Below are 20,896 nucleotides of genomic sequence, written 5' to 3'. Positions count from 1 at the left end.
TATTATAAAGACCTTATTATAAGGGGCGGATTATTTGAAAAGGGCAGAAAAACTTTTTTTTCTGCTTTCGGTGCAGCTAAAAAAACTATTAGGGGGACTAAAATGGCACAAAAAATTGGTCCATTTTGACCTGGAATTTTATATTTTTGTGTATTTCGTTTCCAAAAGAATTGCGAATCAATAATTCATCAAGAAGGACCCTAGAGCAATCGTATAGTGCTCAAATCCCTATTTTTAGTTTGAAAAAAAGGAACAAAAATGGTCTAAATAGATTCTTAAATGAAAATAATTTATATAAATTAGACTTTGGGGAAATGACTATTTTTGGAAAAAAAAAGGCAAAAAATACGCGAAAATTGGGGCCTAAAACTAGAAAAAAGCCATGAATAATTTTGAGATTCAAAACAAAAAATCTGAAAAAATTAAGAAAAAGCCTATGGAGCAAAAAAAGAGGAGAAAATTTGGATATGAGGGGAATGTTTAAAAACAAGGAAAATTGATAAAAGATATCTATCGACGTCTTCTGTGATTATCCGGAGTGGCAGGTCGGAATGTGCTGCGCGAGAAGTCGAGGAAGAGTTCCAGATATTCCAGCACGCGATTCTGAAAATTTGGTTTTTGAAAAAAAAGAAAAAAATCTAAGAATTCTAGGCTGTTAGAATTTCAGAATCTAAGAATCTCAAAACCCCAAAAAGTTCTTACCTGATTGAAGAAGATCAGTGCCAACGAGACAAAGAACGGCAGAGACAGAAGACTTCCCACACTGATATCCACGTCATTCAACTTCTTGGACGTCGTCAATGGAACACGTGCCACCTTCATCGCCGCATCAGCCACAACTCGGACCGTCTTAGCGTTGAATGCTTGTGATGGCCTTTCTGGCTCCACACGAATCGCATATTCCTCTCCGTCGCGTGGCAAGTTCACCAGGTAGTGAAGATATTGAGGAGCAACGACGGTGGCAGTTTGAATGTGCTCATTGTCGTTCTTGGTGATCACCACCCTTACTGACTGAACCTCTGGGACACTTTCCATTCCAATTTCCACAGAGATATCGGTAGTTTTGACAGTCTTCGTTGCAATGAACTCCAAGCCTTTGACGTCTTCTGGAGTCATCGAAACTGTGAATTGTCTTGGGAAGGTGTGTGGTGCATTAGCGCCATCAACGTAGGCCTTGGCATACACGTTGTATTCACAGTTTGGAAGAAGTCCACGAATTCTGAATGTTCCATCTGAAGATGTCGTGGCTTCTGATTGATGGAGATCACATCCTTGGGACAATGCCTCGATGAGGACGTCGGACACAGCGTTCGCAGACATTTCTCTCATCTTTCCGTACGCTGAGAATGAAACTCGCTTTCCTTTCAGAACCACATTCTCGTGTTGTCCTTCCTTGACAGAGATGGTAGAGGTGGATGGGGAGAACTTGTATTCCTGAAGAATGGCTCGAACGAAGTACTCTCCTGGTGCCAGAGCGACGAAGTTCTTCTGAGCCGTGGCATCCAAAACGTTGTTGGATCGATAGTCGGACCCTTTTCCGCCGACAAGAGACAACAAAACTCCGTCGAGTGGCTCATTGGTGACCTCATCGGCGACTTTGATAGAGAGTTGCGAGAGTTTGACAGAGCCAAAGTGGCCTGGGGTGGATGTCGGTGAGAATTTGAAGCCGTCAAGGGTGGCGGTGATGTCGTAGTCTTCAATGCGTTTGACTGGGCCGATTCTGAATTTTCCGTCCTTTCCAGACACTGTCTCAATCACAACATCCTTATCCGTCTTCAAAACAGCCTTTACAGCTGCATTCTCCACAGCTGGCTTGATGGATCCATCGAGGAAGATTCCACGGAACGACTTGAAAACAACAGCGTTATCAATACATTTTCCAGTGATTGTGATGATTTTGGATGTTGGTTCAAAGAGGCGGAGCTTCGAAGATGGAACCATAAGCATTTGTTCTCCAGAGCTGGCCAGGGGCTCTTCAAATTCGAATTTGCCGTTTTCATTCGTTGAAACTTGAATTTCACGATCTCCTGCACTAGACTTGACACGGAGAGAGACTCCAGCACTCTTGTCATTTTCCAAGTCAATTTGTCCTGTAATCCGAGCAGCAATTGCTTTCTCCTTGTGAACTCCATCAAATGGAACAGTGAGCTTGAATTGTTGTTGATCGAATTTGTAGCATGAATCCAGGGAGATATCGTAGACACCAGATGTTGGAACGCAGATCGAGATGACTTCTCCACCTTTGGTTTCAGTTTTTCCGGCAAGTTGTTTGCGATCCACGTTGGACCATTCCTGAAAGAAAGGATTGCGTTAGAATTATTGATTTCAGTCTTTTTCCTCTAATAGATGTCAACCTTATATGTGCACTTGGAGCTCAATTATCTCGGTTCCTTGAAAAATTATCGAAAATTTGTCAACAGATAAAATGTTTTTGGTAAGGTTTGCAACATTTTACCAGTTGACAAATATTTGATTTCTTTTGTAGGAACCAAGATAATTGAGCTCAAAAAAGATGTATAGATTGAACTTCAAATTAGAGCATTTATTGTAGCTATACTTACAATCTTTGCTGGATGCGATATCTCAATCTGTGCAGCAAATCCATTTTGCTTGAAATGGATCGTCGGCTGTGTCTTACTTTGTTCTACCTTCAACGTCATCTCAGATTGCTCCCAACATCCTCTTCCATTATCATCCAAACGAGCACTATAAGTTCCTGGGCCAATATTCTCGAATACAAAGACATCTGTCCCTTTGACACTTCGAACTAGGGTCTGTCCAGGAAGGAAAAGAGAAATCGTGGATGTTGGACAGGCTCCAATGCAAGAGACATGAACGTTAGCGTTGGTTTTGAAGTGGGTGAACCGGAGATTGGTGACTGGCTTGGTGAGAACGTCAACTTCCAGAAGGCGTGGCGTCAGGGAAGATGCCTTATCAGTGGGTTCAATTGTGAATTGTCCAGGGCTGACTGCTTGGCAGAAGCTCCCATCCGATTTCGGGGTGATTTCCAACGATCTCTTATCATCTTTTCTAGTGAAAGTGAGCTTCTCCAACTTGCCCTCCTCGGTCTTCTCCATTTGTCCACAAATATCAAACTTCTGTACCCGAACGTCTTCTACACTGACACGTGGGAATTGCACATTCACTTGGACAGTGTTGAAATGAGTATGTGGGGCGGTAGCAGTAACAGTTGTGTGCTCGTTTTCCTTAAGGTTCTCCAGAGTGAAGTGGCCCTGAGAATCGGTTTTTCCACTCTTCTGTCCATTTACGACGACCTCCACGTTGGAGAGAGGAAGATCTTTGGAGAGGACACGGACACGACCAGTGGCGGAGGCAGCTTGGAAGACGGCCTGAAAGTCATAGGATCGGTTTTGGGAAATTCGAATTCTTAAACTCACCTCATTCGCTTGTTGTGTAATCTCAATAAGTCCTGTTCTTGGAGCAAATGAGATTGAAGTGACTCCATCCTCATGTGTCGGCTGCAGATAGTATTTTCCAGATGGCACGCATGGTACGGTGAGTCTTCCACGTGGATCTGTCTTTCCAAGCGCACATCGGACATTATGAGTGGTTGGTACATCGTGTGCGCCTTCACTAGTTTCACATTTTACGTTTGGAAGCTGGAAATAGAGCTGGTATCGGTAAGAGGGTAGTTCAGATTGAACGGATAAAAAGCGGCTCAAAAGCGGCCGTCCGCGACCCGAGCCGTTGGTAGGTTGCCGTGGACCAATCAGTTTTTTTTTCTTTTGAAAATACGCTTAGCAACCCAGAAACCATTTGGGCCGCTAAGCTTCTTATTTCAAAAGTATCTTGATCTAAATTTTACCGCCGTAGTGGCACAGGAGCAAAATTAGAGTAAACAGATCAGTTTCTGCTCAAAGGCGGCTCAAGAGTTTAAAAAACTTACATCAATAAATGAGGTGGCATAGAGTGTCATGACAGCATCTGTGAATGGATGATGTTCCATGTTCTTCGTGGCAATTTCCAATTGGTATCCAGAGATTTTGAGATTCGGCGTGACGACAACTGGAGAATCCTTCACTTCCACAGTGGCTTTTCCTCTAGCAATACACTCAGAAGCATCGGCTCCAGTTGACACTTCATACTTTCCTGGCGGCGCTCTCATCTCGTATTTTCCACCCTCAAACGTCTTCGTGGAATCCACTTGCTTCCCATTTTGGGTCAAGACCAGCGATAGACCCGCTGGAGCTCCGTCGACAGTTCCCCGAACTGAAAATCCGGTGAGCTTGAAGACTAGATCCTCGTTATTGGAGCACGCGTCTGTCTTGCCATCGATCTTGATTTCGATAGTGTCTGGCTCGAAATAATATCCTGCTGGAGAGGCGACTTTCAAAGTATAAGATCCTTTATTGTAAACCGGTATCATAAAATATCCATTCGATGGATTCACCTCCTCCTCGTGCTTCAGATGACCTTCGAGAGTTAGAAGTTTTACCTGGAACTTATTTTAGGGGTGAAAATGTTCAATCGAATTTTAAATTTCGAACTTTCTCACCTTCAAATCCGAAAAGTCGATTGAAGACGAGGATTTGACGAAACCAGCGCAACTGTACACATTGGCAAGTGTGACTGGCAGTAGTAGTGATAACAATACTAGTGATAATTGACCCATGATCTGGAAAAAAATTTAATTTCAATCAAAACATTAATTTTCTCTAAACTCCCAAAAAGCGATTAAACACAGATATAAAAATCAAGAATCAAGTAGTTTTCTAATGTTAAAAAAGCAGCGAAATTCGATTTGCCGAAAATCACCAAAAATCAATAGGAAATCAGAAAGAAAATGTGCAAAATAAGGACCAATGAGGGTGGATGCACCATGTTTGTGTGGCTAAACAACGCGCGCCTCGCGTCATACGGAGTGTCGTTGTCTAGCTTTTCTATCTGAGTCTCTTTGGCTAAACCATGCAGTGTGCGCATCTCTCGCCGCCTTCCCCACCAAATAAACGTGGAGCAGTGCGCGGCAGACGGTTTAGGACCAAAACGAGAGGGTTCTAGCGGATGTGCCAATCGATAGGGTATACAGAAAATACAAAAAAAATTTAGATTCCAGAAAAATTCAGAAGTCCAAAAAAATCCAGGAAAACTCTGAAATCCAGAGACTCTAAAAAATTGAAATTCTAAAACTTCAATTTTTTTATTTAGGAAATTGAAAAAAATCCAGAAAAATTGGAAATTTAAAAAAAAACTCATAATTCGCAAAAGGATGTTCAGGAATTTCGAAGAAGTTGGAAAAAAAAGAAGTTTTAAAAGTTTATTATCACTTCGCGAATTCAGAATATCGATTAACTTTTCAAATTATTCATCGTATTGGTGAGTACCGAGATGTGAATATCGTCTGGACTCTTGTTCTTGAGAAAATACTGGTCGAAGCCTTCGGTGATGCCCTGGAAAATTTTCTTACGTTTTTCAAGCTCAATTATCTCGGTTCCTTCAAAAGATATCAAATAAGTTTTAACTGATGAAATGTTTATCATAAAATCACCAACATTTTATTAGTTGACAGATTTTTAACGTCTTTGACAGGAGCCTAGGTATTGAGCTCAATAGCGTGAGCATCTATCAGAGCAAATAGAGCATTTTTAGTTGAAAGTTGTCAACTTTGGATGTCTACAAAATACTTTAGAATTTGTCGGATTTGTCCGAAATTTTTTAAAATCTACTAAACAAAGATACAGCTTTAGTTTTGTAGTTGGCAACTTTTTTGTACAAATTCATCCAGTTGAGATAAACCGCTAAATTTTAACCAGGTGCCAAAATTTCAAGAAATATCACACTTTCTCATTTTACACACTCTGAAAATTTCTAATAAATAAAAAATCCTAAGTAGTCCATTTTCATCTAAATACTCCCTATCTTTCAAATTTGAGTCAATTTATCTTGCTCCCTGTGAAAGATATCAGAAAATAATCAACTGATAAAAACATTCCGATATTATAATAAGCATTTTGTTAGTTGTCCGCTTTTTGATACCTTTAACAGGAAGCTAGATATATAGGCTCAACGTCGGCGGCTGGGCTACGGTGGCGGAGGTTGCGCCGCCGACCGATAACTGTACACCGCCACATCAGAATGCATACTTTGGTACTGTACCTGTATAATAGTGATCACTAATGTGATAATTGGTGCAATTTGATTCTCATGATAAGCTACTGAAATAGCGGCACTGATGAAAAGTGCCACTTTGACAGCGGCTTGGGTGAAATTTATGACATCTCGAAGCCACCATCTTCTCTCGGTTTTCTTGTCAATGTACTTCATCAAATTCTCCACCATATCGAAAACTTTCGAAATGTTGTCTTTCAAAGATCCCACGTCGACAGCTGGCACGCTTTCACCCGATCCGATGTCTCGGGTCTCGTCGCCTTCGGTACTGGTATGCACTGTCTGGAAAATTGAAATTCAGTCAAATAGAGCAAGAATATCATTTTCTAAAAAATAAAGTTTGATAGCTTTTGTTTTAAATTCATAACTTAAAAGTTAAAGTTTAAAGTTGACAAGTTCTCTTGAAGTTCTGGTACCACCTGGCACCAATAAACATTGGGCACCTATAAACAAACAAAAATTGCCTTTCTGTAACAAAAATTATTTGCCAAGTGACGACTCTGAAAAACATCTAGCTTTAAGAATCCAACATATTCCAAGCATAAATGAACTAGAGTTCTGATAGCTTGTTTGGAAAAAATTCAGTATACCGTATTTTCCCTACAATTAGAAGCCCACCCTACACATGCATTTTGAGCTCAATTATCTCGGTTCCTATAAATGATATCATAAATTAGTAAACTGATTTATTGTTTATCATAATATCAGCAACATTTTATCAGTTGGCAGATTTTTGATATCTCTTGTAGGAGCCAAGATAATTGAGCTCAAAATTATCGACAGGCCAGTGGTGGCTCGTTGGCGGCCCTAGCAATGTGAAACTTGCAAATCCGCTCCGATGCTAATCCAAAAACTCACCGGTGCAGAAATAGTCAACCTTGCGAAAGAGTTGGTACGGCTTCTGGGTTTATCGTTTGCCTGATTCGCCACTTCCTCAATGATCCTTGCCAACAGAGCCATTTCATAGGCAACCGATCGGAGCATCGTGTGCTCATCGGGAGGGATGTTCAGGTCGCGGTGCACTGAAAAATCTCCTTTTTTAAATTTGAAACTTTTTAAATTCATAACTTAAAAGTTAAAGTTTAAAGTTGACAAGTTCTCTTGAAGTTCTGGTACCACCTGGCACCAATAAACATTGGGCACCTATAAACAAACAAAAATTGCCTTTCTGTAACAAAAATTATTTGCCAAGTGACGACTCTGAAAAACATCTAGCTTACATGTTTACAATACCGGCCAATAAGATATACAAAAACTCATTTCGCAGTTGATTTCTGGCAACTTCGACCATTTTCAAGAGCCTGGAGCTCAGCTGTCAAGAATCAAATCACTTTGAAAATTTTGGAGGATGTGAAACAGAGCGAGATTGAAAATTTTGTATTCACAGAAAATTTTGGAAATTCCTAGTTTTCCAGCTATCGGTCAAATATTGAAAGACACCGGTTTTTTCACTTTTTCAGTACAAAAGGCCAACAAGGGACGTCTTTCAGAAATTGGCAAGTAGAAGAAAAACTAGGAGTTTCCTAATAGTTCTGTGAATGCAAAGTTTTTAATCTTTGTTTCCCACTCTCCAAAATTTTCAAAGTTATCGGAAACTTGATAGCCGAGCTTTGGACTCTTGGAAATGGTCATCTTTTTTTAAATTTTGAGCCGCTTTTCAGCCTTTTTTAACCATTTCCACCATTTTTCAGCCATTGGTGGCTTAAAACGGTTCGAAAAACGCTATAAACCAAAAAAAATCTTACTAGACACATGATTTATCTCAATGACACAATCCATGACATGCTGATACGTTGCCATTGATGACTGCTTCGTTTTGATATCTCTTTCTAGCTCGAATTGAAATATTTTAAGAGCTTCTTGGCATCTCAGAAGATAAGTACTAATTGGTCTTAATTGGGTGATATAGGCAGATTGACGAGTTCCAAAAACGTCACACATTGAACTCCAGCAGTCACGATTGGAAACTGGTGGCTCGCTTCTGAAAAATGTATGATTTCGGAAATTCGAAAGTTTAGATATTAATAGTTAGAATGTTCAGATTCTAAGATTCTAAGATTCTAAGCCTTACTCAATAATAATTTGAGCAGTGGACGTCCCAACATCCACCGATCGTTTTCTCCCTTGATTTGGATTTTGAGGTTGCTGGAATTTTTTGTGAAACGTTTTTGAACAAAAAAAGTACCTGTTGTCCTTCAGTAGATGTTGGTGTGGCCGGTTGGACCACAATCTCGTCATGAACAAATCCGTGATTGTCAGAAGACATTCTGAAAAATATTCATACTTTGAAAAAAAGGCGCATTTTCAAGTTTCTGAACAAAACCATGTTGAAATCTTTCAAATTCTAAAAAAAACATTTCTTTTCAATAGTCAATAAAACGAAAAAAATAGAGTGAAAAATTGAAGAAAGTTTCACAACTCGAGGCAGTTTTATTTGTTTGCAGTGTCCATTTTATTTTTGAGGTCTAGTTTCGGTGATAAGAAAATATGATACTTTTTTTAGTATGGTCAGCAGTTTCTAAAAGGTTTAGAGGAAGAGGAAGTTTCAAGAAACTCCAAAAAAATGTAGAACTTTGAAATTGAAAAGAAAAGAGATCTCCAGAAGAAATTCAATTGGAAAAAGTCTGAAATATGAAATTCAGAATAGTTTTCCAAAATTCGTTTCAATACTTTGAAATTTCAAATTTTGAGCAAATTTGATTATGAAATCTCTTCATAATTGAAATTTTTCAAGAAAATATATACAATTTTTCCCGATGTTCGTATTGTTTATCCAGATGTCGAATACAAAGACTACCGTAAAACCTGTATTAGAAAGGCCGGCCCTCCTGTTGTTCTAAGGTATCTCCGGAGGGCCCTTCTATTACAGCGGCCCTTCAATTAGAGGGGACCCTTTTATTTTTCAGGCCAGTTTTTTTTTCCGAAATTTTGCATCGAAAAATTCGACGAAATTTCGTTCAGATTCATGAAAATCTCCCAATGTCACCAACATTTAGCAATATTTCCATCGAAAAAAATATTTTCAACACATTTCTATTAAATTGTGGAGTTCCCGGAATATTTTCTACAGAAAAAGTACGGGAATTTTCTGATTTCAAAATACATTTTGAAGGGGGTTTTTCTTCACAGAGGGCCCTTCTAATACGGGGGCCTTTCTATTACAAGGGGGGGGGGGGGCTTCTATTTTTCGAAGCCCCTCTCGGAGGGCCCTTCTAATACAGGTTTTACGGTATACATTTTCCTGTCTTTCAAGTACAAATTTAATTTGAATTAAAACATTTTTCGGAATGTATCTTTCGGAATGTATCTTTCGGAAATTCGAAACTACAGATTTTTCAAGTTTAGCAATTCTTGAAATTTTAGAAAAATTTCGATTTTTTGAATTAGAAATATCAAGTTCGGGAACCTCGGAATTTCGTTGATTTTAGGAAATTCTGGAATTTTCAAATTTTTCCTTTTTTTTTGACACCGTCACGTCAGAATGCACACTGCCGCCTCAAAAAATCTCATTGATTAAATTTCAAAATTACATGAAATCTAGGTCGTTACGTCGAATTTTAACACTTTTCCAACAAAATGTACGTAACCCAAGTCTCTCTATTTTCTACTCCAATAACCTAAATAAAAAAAAGTTCCGCAAAAAAGCCACCTCTCTTCTCCCCTCCTCCACCACCCTTTTCAGCCATTCCCATATATTTCTCGAAGGCTCACTGCGCGGTTTACAATCATTTCTCAAAACGTAAACCGGGATTCAAATAAGCACCCCCGGGCAGAAAAAGAAGTGAGTTTTGGGCAAGACGGTCGAAAATGACCAGCCGGCCGCAGTCATATTTTCAGCCAAATCTCAAAAAAATACACTTTTTCAGAAGCACTAGGCCAGAATGAGCGATTTTTGCAATGTCCGCACTAGAAATCTTCACAACGATGTGACGAATTGGTAGGGGGAAGGACATCGGGATATTTGGAAATGCGTAAAAATTTCGAATTCTGAAATTTCATATTTTTGAAATAACGCTATTCTCGAGTTTCTCTGTATTTATCTGAAAATTCTGAAAATTTCAAAACTTTCAAAACCTTCGAAAATTAAAAAATCCCAAAAATATTCAAATGATTCCAAATTTAAAATTGAAACTTCGGAATATTCCGTTCAAAAATTCTAAAATCCTTGAGAAATCCGAAAAATGCAAACTCTGAAGTCTCGATATTCCCAAAGATCCAAGAACAAAAACTAAAAATTCCGAAATTCCGAAATTTCCTTTTTTTAGCCTTGATGTTACCGGTACCGCCAATCACTTTGAATCGACCGCCCATTTCCTACAGTCTGATTTTTCGGGTCTTCGCAATTTTTGTGACGTTCGTCTCCATTTCCAAAATGAAATTCTACTCGTCCATTCGGCAGTTCTCGCCGCATTCTCATCAACTTTTTTGGAGAAACTCAAAAAATCGGAAAACGGATCATTCGATGTGGATCTGAAGTTTCTGGACAAGAACAGTGTGAAGAAAGTGTTGGATTTTATCTATTTTGGAAAAGTCACATTTAATTTTGATACACTTCAAAACGATTTAGAAGTCATCTCGTATTTTGGAATTGGCCAACTGCAGGACGAGATTGAGAAGAAATTGGTGGCGATTGCACGAAAAGGGAAATGTGTGGAAGTTTTGAATTTGGTCACGACCAATTTGAAAACGGTAGGGGATTTTCAAAATTTTGGAAATTGAATTCATTAAGACTGCAATATCGGAAGAAATGTGTTTTCCTAAAATTCGAACTCTCAATTTCCAGATCCCTCACTCTCCATCCACATTGCTTGCCGTATCCGATGAGACCGTTTCTGATCTTGTTTCGATTCTCCATGTTCTCTCCTCAACCAACCAACTCAGCTACTCGAATCTTCTCTCAATTTCCGTCAATTCCATCGTCACAATTGTATCGTCGCGATTCCGGATTCCATGAAAATTGATGTCATCAACATTGCGTTGAAATGGATTTATGAACGTCGTCTAAACGATCGGAAAGCGTCGAATATTCTCTGTGGACTGACGTTCGGATCCATGACCTACGCTGAGCTGGTGCATTTTCGAAGTTCATTGATTCAGACGGTCATTCCGGTTACGGTAGGACGATGTGTGAGATTGAAGAAGGGTGAAAATGATTCGGTGAGATTTTTGACATTTACTAAAATTCTGATATTCTAAAGTTCAAAAATTCAAATATTGTGAAACATTGAAGTTCTAACTTTCTTCCAGCTGGACATAGTCTGCACCCATGCCGAACACTCTATCCACACTCCCAACCCCGCTGCCACGTAAGTGTAGTACTGTAGCCACTGTATCCAAGTGGCCACTTATCTACAGTAATCCCTGAATATCATTCTTCCAGATCCATCTCCTCATTCCCATTGAATGATGCCACGTCACTGGGCGTCGCCACGATTCCAACAGCGGCTACGTTGCAATCTGAAAAGTGGGTCTACCTGTGTATCTGTAAATCCAGAAGTTTGAATTTCCAGATCCTCATCGCACACGAAATTCGAGTCATCCTCGTCAAAACCGTCGTCTTCTTACAAGTAAAAATCTGAAATTCTGGAATTTTGAAATTCTGAGATTCTGAGATTCTGAGATTTTGAGATTCTGAGATTCTGAGATTCTGAGATTCTGAGATTCTGAAACTCTGAAAATCAGATATTCCAAAGAATTTCAAAAATACGAAAAATACAATATTTTCAGTTTTGACGATTGCAACACGGCCATGTCATTTACGGCGGACGACTTGAGACGTTTGGGATTTGCGAAAATGCCGTTGACTCGACAAAAACAACAGGACGAAAAGTGAAAATTTCGATTTCATTTAAGACGAAGAAAGTGAACGAATAATTATTTAATTGTGTTTTTGGATGAATGAATGAAGGATTTTTATAGTTTTTTTCCTCTTTTTTTTTAATTTTGTATTGGTATTAATAAATTTTGTTTGGTTGTTTTTTTTTCAAAAATCCCAGAATCTGAAACTTTGAATTCTTGAAACTTTGAAATTCGGAAATTTCAAAATTTCAAAATTCTGAATTTCTAATATTATATTTTGGAATTTTGGAATTCTTATATTCCGAATTTCGGATATTTGTGGAATCTGAAAATCTGAGATTCTTGGTTTTTAATACTCTGAAGTTTTGAAATCGCGAATTTCGGAATCCTGAAGTTCTGAAATCCTTAAATTTTGGAATTCATAACATCCGAGATCAGAAATTTCAACAGTTTTTGATTTCTTCGAAAAAGAATTCTTTAAAAACCCAACATTTTTGAATAACTGAAATTTCAGAGAATAAAAAAACTGAAATTTCTGAAAATCGAAATTTTGGAAAATCGAAAAATTCCAGAAATTGAAATCTTGGACTTTTTTCTGCAATCTCACAAACGTCGGAAAATTCAAAAAATCAAGCAATTTCATTCCGAAAAATTCAAATCTTCTAACATTAAGTATCTGAATTTTCAGAGAAATAGAAATAGAATTTGGAATTGGACCTAGATTTTTTCGTCATCGTGTAGAGGAGGTGTCAAACTTTAGGTACTGAAATTTTCAGCGAATCCCCAAAGACTTTTTTTAAAAACGTTCCCTTGTCAGATTGATTTGTGAATCTCCGAAAAAATCCAAATTTTCTGACAAATGAGTTTTTTAGGATAATTGTTAAATTTCCTGATTTGATTTCTAGGCCGCTTAACAATCTGATTTTTCTAGGCCACCTGGAAATTTGAAAAAACCCGCTAAGAACACCATAAAAGCAAATTTACTATGTTTAACAAGGACACCTTAAAACCGTAAGATAATGAGATTCGTACAGAATAAAGAAGGGGCGAAGTTAAGAATAAGGGATTATTATGGATTTTTTTTGGGTGGTGAGAGAAAAAAATGCAGAAAAATATTTTTTACAAGAATTTTGAAATGGAAGGTTACCATTAAAAAGGGTATATGAGGCACGAGAAAAGGAGAAGAAATTTGGCAGAATGGAATTTTTTTACAAAAAATATTTGAAAAGTTACAGGAAATTATTGTGAATGAGGGTACATAATAAAGCTACATTGTTCAGAGAAACAGAGACAAAGAAACAAATTAGACGAACGTCATCCCATCCAGTGACGGATTTGACTGAAGACAATTTGTCAGTTGAGCAAGTTCGCTGAATTGGGAAAGGTCGAAAACTCGACCAACTCCTCTGAAAAATGGGGAAATTTGAAAAAAAACATTTTGACGATGATGATTTTCCTAATCCCGAAATATCAATTTTTGACTTTGGAGAATTTGAAATTTTTTGAAATTCTGAGTTTCTAAGATGCTGAGATTTTGAAATTCTGAAACTCTCAAAGTTACAGTTACTCAGAATTCTGAACCCTCAGAATCTCGGGATTTTAGCATCTCAGAATTTTAGCATCTCAGAATTTTAGAATCCGAGAATCTCAGAATCTCAGAATCTCAGAATCTCAGAATCTCAGAATCTCAGAATCTCAGAATCTCAAAATCTCAGAATCTCAGAATCTCAGAATCTCAGAATCTCAGAATCTCAGAATCTCAGAATCTCAGAATCTCAGAATCTCAGAATCTCAGAATCTCAGAATCTCAGAATCTCAGGATTTCAGCAATTCTTTTTTTTTTGAATTTTCATAAATTTTGAAATTTTTTATAATTCCAAAAATCCCGAAAAATCTGATTTTATCAAAATTTTCAAAATTCATGAGCTGATTCCAAATTTCCAAGAGATTCTGGATTTTTCCGATAAATGATGAACTGAGCAATGTTCCCAAAAAACTCACCGATTCGCAAAGAGAGCTCCATCCATAGTCTCCTTGGCTCTTTTCGCTGCCAAATGCGCGTAGAGCACTGGTGCTGGCAGAGTGACAGTGCTGGTGGTGCGGCAGAACAAATACGTCAGAGCGTGGGTTACGGTAGGCCAGAACGTTGCTGGCACATCCCAATCGTTCAAGAGGACGTAGTAGTGGGTCGGCCGCGCCAGACCAACCTGACCGACTTGAGTGGTTAGGAAGAAATCGTAGTAGTCGTTGGTGGTGACAGTATCCTCCACGAGGGTTCCCGGACGAATGTTGTATCCTTGCTGCTCGAGTCCTTGTTCCTCATCCTTCAGGAAGAATCTGGTATGGTGTCGTTTGGTGACAACGATGTAGGTGAGTGTTGTTTTGAATCCTGGACCAAATTGCTTGCAGGCGGTCTCCACAGCCGTTTTCTCCTCATAAAGCGTTCGTTGGAAGTCTCCCTCGGAGAGACCATCTCGGTAGATGACGATGTGTGCCGGGGAGATTCCATTAAATTGGACAAACTCTCCAATTCTCTTTTGGATCTCCTCTTGGAATCGGACGATTCTCTCTTCTCCAACGTCCTGGAGTTTGGAAGACGCTCTGTATTCGGTACAGTCCAGGTCAATATTTCCGACGACTGTGGCCACAGAAAGGCGTTTTACCGGATCGTCTCCTTTCAGGTCGCGAGCACTTGGATGCGACACGTCGACTCCAAGAAAGAGGGTTGGCTCCGCAGGATTCACAAGTTTTTTCCATGACTTGTGATCTCCATCGCGCTCCAGGCGACGATGGGTTGTGCCGATCTTTCCGAGGATCTTCTCCACAATGAGCCTCGTGAACCTGCATGAGGCTGGAGTGTTCCCAATGGAGTTGAAGGTCTTGTACAGGAGACCTTGAGTGAACACTCCGACCTCATTGTCAGCCATCCACTTGAAGAGATCTGGAAAAAATGAATAAAGTTTGAAAAACTTGAAAAAAATCCCCGAAAAATTTAGAGAAGGTTTCATTAGATTTTTCTCGATTTTAGAAATTTTAATTTTTTTATAAAATTTTTTTGAAAAATTGAAAAATTGAAATATCTGAAAATCGAGAAAAATTCGAATATCAGAAATTTTGAAAATTAAAAAAATAGAATGTTCAGAAAATTTTTCGGAAATTATCAATGAAAAATCCGGTACTTCAGAGTTTCAGATTCTCAAAATTCCAGGATTCCGCAATTCTGAGAATCTGAAATTCTAAAAATTCGAAATATATCTTTATATAATATTCTAAGAAAACTCACTGTAGTCGTTCTGGAACTCGGATCTCTCACAATTCAACGTAGTGAATCTCACTTGGAAGATCATCAGGACCAATGGCACGATGACCTCATCCTCCGACTGCTTATACGAATCCAAATTCTCATTATTGAGGTTTCTCATCCAATCCAACTTGACACCTGGCAGATCCCGTCCTTGCAAGTACTCCTCGCTCGCGTGGATCACAGCTTGTCCCATGTCCCTGTTGGCCCAACAAACTGGTTGCCCTGCTGCCTCGATCGCTTTCATCAGATTGTGATAACACATATCGTCGATGCCGAAGTCAACTGAGGAATTCATCGGGCTTCCAATTTTGAGAATACATCCCAGAATCCTTTTCTTCAGCTTCGGAGCACCCGGAACTCTGCTTCTCACGTATATGGCGTCATCGAGGACTGTTCTCACTGGATCATGGGTGACAGCTTCCCACTCTCCAAGATGTTCCGAATCTAGGAACTCGGAGTTGCCATATACAACTTTTGGAGGTGGCAAGAGACAAGCTTTGACGGTTAGCATCTCTTTGTCGATGGTAATGCCATGGCCCGTCATGTATCTATAATTTTTGAAATTCAGAAATTCAGAAAATTGGAAAATTAGAAATTCAGAAATTCAGAAAATTGGAAAATTAGAAATTCAGAAATTCAGAAAATTGGAAAATTAGAAATTCAGAAATTCAGAAATTCGGTAATCACCTAAAATCTGAAATTTTTGAAATTCCAGAAAATTCCAAAATTTTAAAATTGAAGTAATTTGGAATTTCAGAATACTCGAGAAGTTGAAATTTCTGACAATCGAGAAAAATAATTTTTTTATCCAAAAAATTCCGTAAATTATCAAAAATCAGAAATTCAGAAATTCAGAAATTCAGAAACTCACGAATTCAGAAACATAAAATTTTCAAAAAATTGTTTTTAGACATTTATAATTATTCCGAAATTGTTATTTTTAAAAATCTTATAATTTTTGAATTTCTCGAATTTTCGTAAAATAGAATGATTCAGAGATTAACGAAAAAATCACAAAATCCATAAAGAACCGAAATTTGGGAATTCTCGTCCAAAAAAATTCCATAAACAAACAAAAATCTTTTTTTTTTCTGAAAATACGTAAAACTCCGAAAGTTGAAAAGATTGAGAATACATACCGATCATTGTTATCCACGATGGGTGGGCAATCGCCAATTGCCTTCTGTCCAATGATGTTCTGAAGGACCAGCTTCCGTTGCTCAGCTTTCAACGTGGTGTATTGAATCATATTGCCCTTGAGCTTCTCGGTAATAAGACCCGTATATCTCACGGGGTCAATCAGCAAACTACAAACTTCCAATGGGTACAAAGTCTTTTTGGTGTTTCCCTTCGTCGGCTTCTTCTGAATACAAGGAAGATGTGGATAGCGGATGTCGTAGCCGTGTTCGTTTTGTAGAAGTCAACGATCGACATGCTTTTTCCCAATTTATCATTGAAGAACTCGTAGAAGCAATCGTTTGAGAACTGATAGAATTTGAACGCTTTCACTTCTTTCAGCCTTTTCAAATCTCTCTCCTCATAATTACCCTTCTCGTCGAACTTCAAACCGTCTTTGTTCGTGAACATTATTCTCATGTCTTTGAGGACGTCGCTCATTAGTTTGATGTTTTGGCCTGTGGGCCGAGCCAACTTCATGTCGGCATCCCAGTTGCCCTCGACGATTTCCTCATCGGTGAGGGTGTCGCCGTGGATGAGCTCCCAGAACAGACGGACCAGCGGGTAGCCGGGACGGGTGAAGAGTGTGTGGGACACTGAAATTATTTTTTTATTGGCTATAAAAATTCGCGTTAATTGCTATAGAGCGCATTTGCAAAAATGGCATTTTTTTTTGCTTTGCATGGTCGAGCGAAATTCGGGAAAATTCAGGAAAACTCCAGAATTAAAAATTAGGATTTTTCGATTTTCTGATTTTTTTAAATTTCTGGAATTGTGGATGATTTTTAAAAAAGTAAGTTTTTGTGAAATATAATTTACAAAAATTTTAAAAGAATCCAAAATTTCCTTGAAAACCGAAAATTTTGAAATTTCTGAAAATCGGGAAAGTTAGGAATTTCAAAAAAATTTTGGAGAATTACCAAAAATCTAAAAATTCTGAAATTTGAACATTGAAATAATCTAGAATTTCAGAAGCTGTGAAATTCAGGAACTCGGAGATTTAGACATTCAAAAGCTCACAATTTTGGAAATTCTGAAATTCAGGAAATTTTTCTGAAAAAAATTCTGAAAAAAATCTAATTTTTTAAAGTGATGAATTCCAGAAAATTCTAAAAAACTATTTTTGAAGTTCCGAAAATTATCAAAAATTAGAATTTCAGAATCAGAAAAATTCAGAGTTGAAAATTTTGATTTTTTGAATTTCTGAATTTTAGAAATTAGAATTTTTTGGAATTTCTGATTATTGAAAAAAATAAGTTTTTGACAAAACTTTTTGTGAAATAGAAAATTTCAGAAAAGCTCCAAAAAACTGACATTCTGGAAATTTTTGAAAACCATAAAAATTCCTCTAACTCACCATCAAAACAAGCAGTGATTCCGACACGAAGGTTCAGCTTGATGCCCATGGAGACTCCAATACGCGCGTCGACTCCATTGCGAAGCTTAACGAAGATCGGTGCATCGCCAAAAGCTCCGTCGTCCACGCGGTTTTGGAGCAAAAAGATGGAGCGCTTGAAGACACTGAACTGGTTTCCAGTCCTTCTGAAAACAAGATTTGACTGAAATTCAAACTCAACAAAAATCTCACTTTGGCCATCTAACTCTAGCAGTGGCGATGGCATCAACCAGTGTTGACAGCAGCTGACTATCCTGATTCCTGACCTCGGATCCCAGCTCAACGACACGAGTGAACTTGTAGTAGATGTAGCCGTTCTTCCCGCTGACTGGTCCCTCAGAACGTGGGAGAGACTTCATTGACCATAGCAAGTTGACGTCGTTGTACACATATTCGGTGAATGATGCTAAGTCCTTTCTCTCCGATGTACTCGCAATCTCGCGGAACATCGGACCCGCTTCCTCGCGTTTCTCGAGCTTCTTTCGTCCTTTGAACACGTCGATGTTGTACTCAAACAGCTTTATTGGTTCGTGTGGCAAGTGAACCAGACTGTGGTTAGTAAGCAGCTCGATTTTGGTTCCGCATCGTGGATTGTCGTAGGCAGATGTGTCGGGACGCTTGGCAAATGTCTGTGAGTTGTGAGCGAGATCCTTCTTGGCTACCGGCATGTTGGGATGATCGGCCGAGCCAGCCAGATCTCCTGGGTTGGCCATTCCAGCTGCGGAGCGTTGCGGACGTGGACCATCGCGCTGTTGAGCATATATGTTGCCACCGTCACCTCTCCCTCCGCCGAGACCCATCCGACCCATTTGTTGGTTGAGATTGTCTCCATGGTCTCGACCTCCTCTGTCCTGATAGCCTCCACGGTCTTGGTAGCCTCCCTGGTTGCCACGGTCTTGGTATCCTCGGCGATCGTCGTTGCCTCTGTAGTTGTCGTTGCCTCTGTAGTTGTCGTTGCCGCCACGGTAGCCGCCGTCTCTGTTATCATTTCCACCTCTGTAGTTATCACGGTTTCCTTGGTAGCCTCCATCTCTATGGTCGTAGCCGCCACGGTCGTTTCCTCTGTAGTCACGATTGCCGTCACGATTGTCCTGGTAGCCACCATCTCTGTTCTCGTATCCGCCACGGTCGTTTCCTCTGTAGTCACGATTGCCGTCACGATTGTCCTGGTAGCCACCATCTCTGTTCTCGTATCCGCCACGGTCGTTTCCTCTGTAGTCACGATTGCCGTCACGATTGTCCTGGTAGCCACCATCTCTGTTCTCGTATCCGCCACGGTCGTTTCCTCTGTAGTCACGATTGCCACCACGATTATCCTGGTAGCCTCCGTCTCTGTAGTCGTCATTGCCTCTTTGGTTATCATAACCACCACGGCGATCTCCGCCACCACCATCGCGACGATTGTCATCGTATCCTCTGTTGTAGTTGCTCATTTTTGTCTCCAAGTGTTAGGTCTGAAAATCGGAGATATTTCATAGAGAAGAAGGGTTGCTTACAGGCAAAAAATTCGGAGGATAGAAAAATTTGGGGGGTCGTTGGGGTGAATCACAGGAGAGAGAGAGAGAGAGAGAGAGAGAGAGAGTTTATAGGCCAGAGGCTGGATTACAGCCTATGCGCCTTTAAGTAGATCAAAGTAGTAATAAGGAGAAGCCAAAAAATGGGGACACAAAACTTAAAACACTGAGAAAGCGGTATAAGACATGTCCTTTTGAGAATGAAGGATCACGATGAGCATAATAGTAAGAAAGTAGGAAGCAGAAATAAGCCACGCCCCCTAGTAATAAGGAGAAGCCAAAAATGATCATTCAGGTTTAAGAAATAACGGCACGAGGACTTGATAAGGGCAGCAGGTGTAATAGGATGTACCAATATCCAGGTGGTTGGTTTTGAAAACATATGTAGAAACAGGTGATCAGGAAAGAGGAAAGGAGAGTTTGATTCCATAGATAAAAATTCAAATAGCCTACGTCGCCTGATGAAGCCGACGTAGAAGTAGCGCACTTTGAGCTCAATTATCTCAGTCCCTGGGAGAGATACCAAAAAACCTTCAACTGATAAAATATTGATCATAACATTGTCAATATTTCATCAGTTGACACATTTTTGATATATTTTATAGGAACCGAGATAATTGAGTTCAAAGTGCACGTTTAGGGTGGGCTTCTATTAGAGCAAATACGGTAGACTGATAGTGAGAAATGCAAAAAAAAAGACAAAAGAAGGTCCAAAACGAATATTTCCGAAATTAGATCTATGTGACCATCATTTGTTTGGTAGTACAATACACCTAGAACAATACACCTTATTCCAAGGCCAATTATCTATTCGAACCTCTCGACCTTAGATTTCACGCATGTCGGCACTATCTGTGGATCTATAGCATCATAGAAGACGTCAAGGTACGAAGACAATGGAAGCTCAAAGGACCAATTAGCGCTAATTACTGGGATCTTTAAATCCAAGCCAAGCCCACCTAGGGTCGTTTCTATCATAGAAGGTGAGAAGAAAAAAAATAGATAAACGCAATATGTTAATTGCTTGATAGGCATATGGTCGATGTCCTGTAATTAGCTTTTCGGCAGCTAAACGGTGGATTTTTTGACCAATTAGCTCTTCGGCAGGTACGGTTGATGTGCCATCTGTAGCTGAGCTGTAGCTGAACCGCCGTGTTCATTATGGCTCAATTTTTACCATTTGTCGGACAAAAATATTCAGTACGGGTCAATAAGATATACAAAAACGTAATTTTCAGTTGATTTTCGGTTTTTTTCTGGAGTCTGGAACTCTCCTATCAAGTGTCGGATTACTTTGAAAATCTTTAAAGGTGTAAAGCAACCCTAGATTGAAAAACTTTACTTTCGAAAAATCGAAACTTCAGATTTTTCCATAGAATTCATGAAATCCTAGGATTTTTCAGAATTTTCAGATTTTTTGTAACGCTTGGAAAATCGAGATTAAGATTTTTCAATTTTCGGAGTTCTTGAATTTTTCGGAATTTTTTCATTTTTAGGATTTTCAGAGTTTAAAAAATTGCTTTCAAAGCCATTTCTAGATTTTCTGAATGCTGAAGGACACCTGCTCTTTTTTCACGATTT

The 20,896-nt window shown here is 39.1% G+C and overlaps 4 protein-coding genes across 4 annotated transcripts; 1 reads left to right on the top strand and 3 right to left on the bottom strand.

The window, feature by feature from the left end:
• Positions 1-510: 510 nt before the first annotated feature.
• Positions 511-4,633, bottom strand: Cbr-nra-4 (the record flags this gene model as incomplete). The annotated part of the gene is made up of 5 exons (XM_045237081.1): positions 511-603; positions 703-2,292; positions 2,562-3,620; positions 3,908-4,462; positions 4,517-4,633. The coding sequence occupies 5 exons, from the start codon at positions 4,631-4,633 to the stop codon at positions 511-513; spliced, it is 3,414 nt and encodes a 1,137-aa protein (XP_045096331.1).
• A 673-nt stretch (positions 4,634-5,306) lies between these two features.
• Positions 5,307-8,392, bottom strand: CBG17889 (the record flags this gene model as incomplete). The annotated part of the gene is made up of 6 exons (XM_002647654.2): positions 5,307-5,408; positions 6,115-6,408; positions 6,985-7,148; positions 7,872-8,107; positions 8,198-8,271; positions 8,312-8,392. 6 exons carry the CDS (start codon positions 8,390-8,392, stop codon positions 5,307-5,309), a joined length of 951 nt encoding a protein of 316 aa, XP_002647700.2.
• A 2,684-nt stretch (positions 8,393-11,076) lies between these two features.
• Positions 11,077-11,959, top strand: CBG17888 (the record flags this gene model as incomplete). Its single annotated transcript, XM_045237080.1, has 4 exons — positions 11,077-11,283; positions 11,374-11,432; positions 11,507-11,590; positions 11,854-11,959. The coding sequence occupies 4 exons, from the start codon at positions 11,077-11,079 to the stop codon at positions 11,957-11,959; spliced, it is 456 nt and encodes a 151-aa protein (XP_045096330.1).
• A 1,269-nt stretch (positions 11,960-13,228) lies between these two features.
• Positions 13,229-19,234, bottom strand: Cbr-ergo-1.2 (the record flags this gene model as incomplete). The annotated part of the gene is made up of 7 exons (XM_045237079.1): positions 13,229-13,331; positions 13,927-14,866; positions 15,209-15,777; positions 16,369-16,592; positions 16,739-17,001; positions 17,763-17,947; positions 17,994-19,234. 7 exons carry the CDS (start codon positions 19,232-19,234, stop codon positions 13,229-13,231), a joined length of 3,525 nt encoding a protein of 1,174 aa, XP_045096329.1.
• Between the last annotated feature and the right edge of the window lie 1,662 nt (positions 19,235-20,896).

This window comes from Caenorhabditis briggsae, assembly GCF_000004555.2.
Source record: "Caenorhabditis briggsae complete genome, chrV, whole genome shotgun sequence".
Taxonomy (NCBI): domain Eukaryota; kingdom Metazoa; phylum Nematoda; class Chromadorea; order Rhabditida; family Rhabditidae; genus Caenorhabditis; species Caenorhabditis briggsae.
Note: the sequence above shows the minus strand (reverse complement) of the source record. Positions and strands in the feature narration are given on the sequence as shown.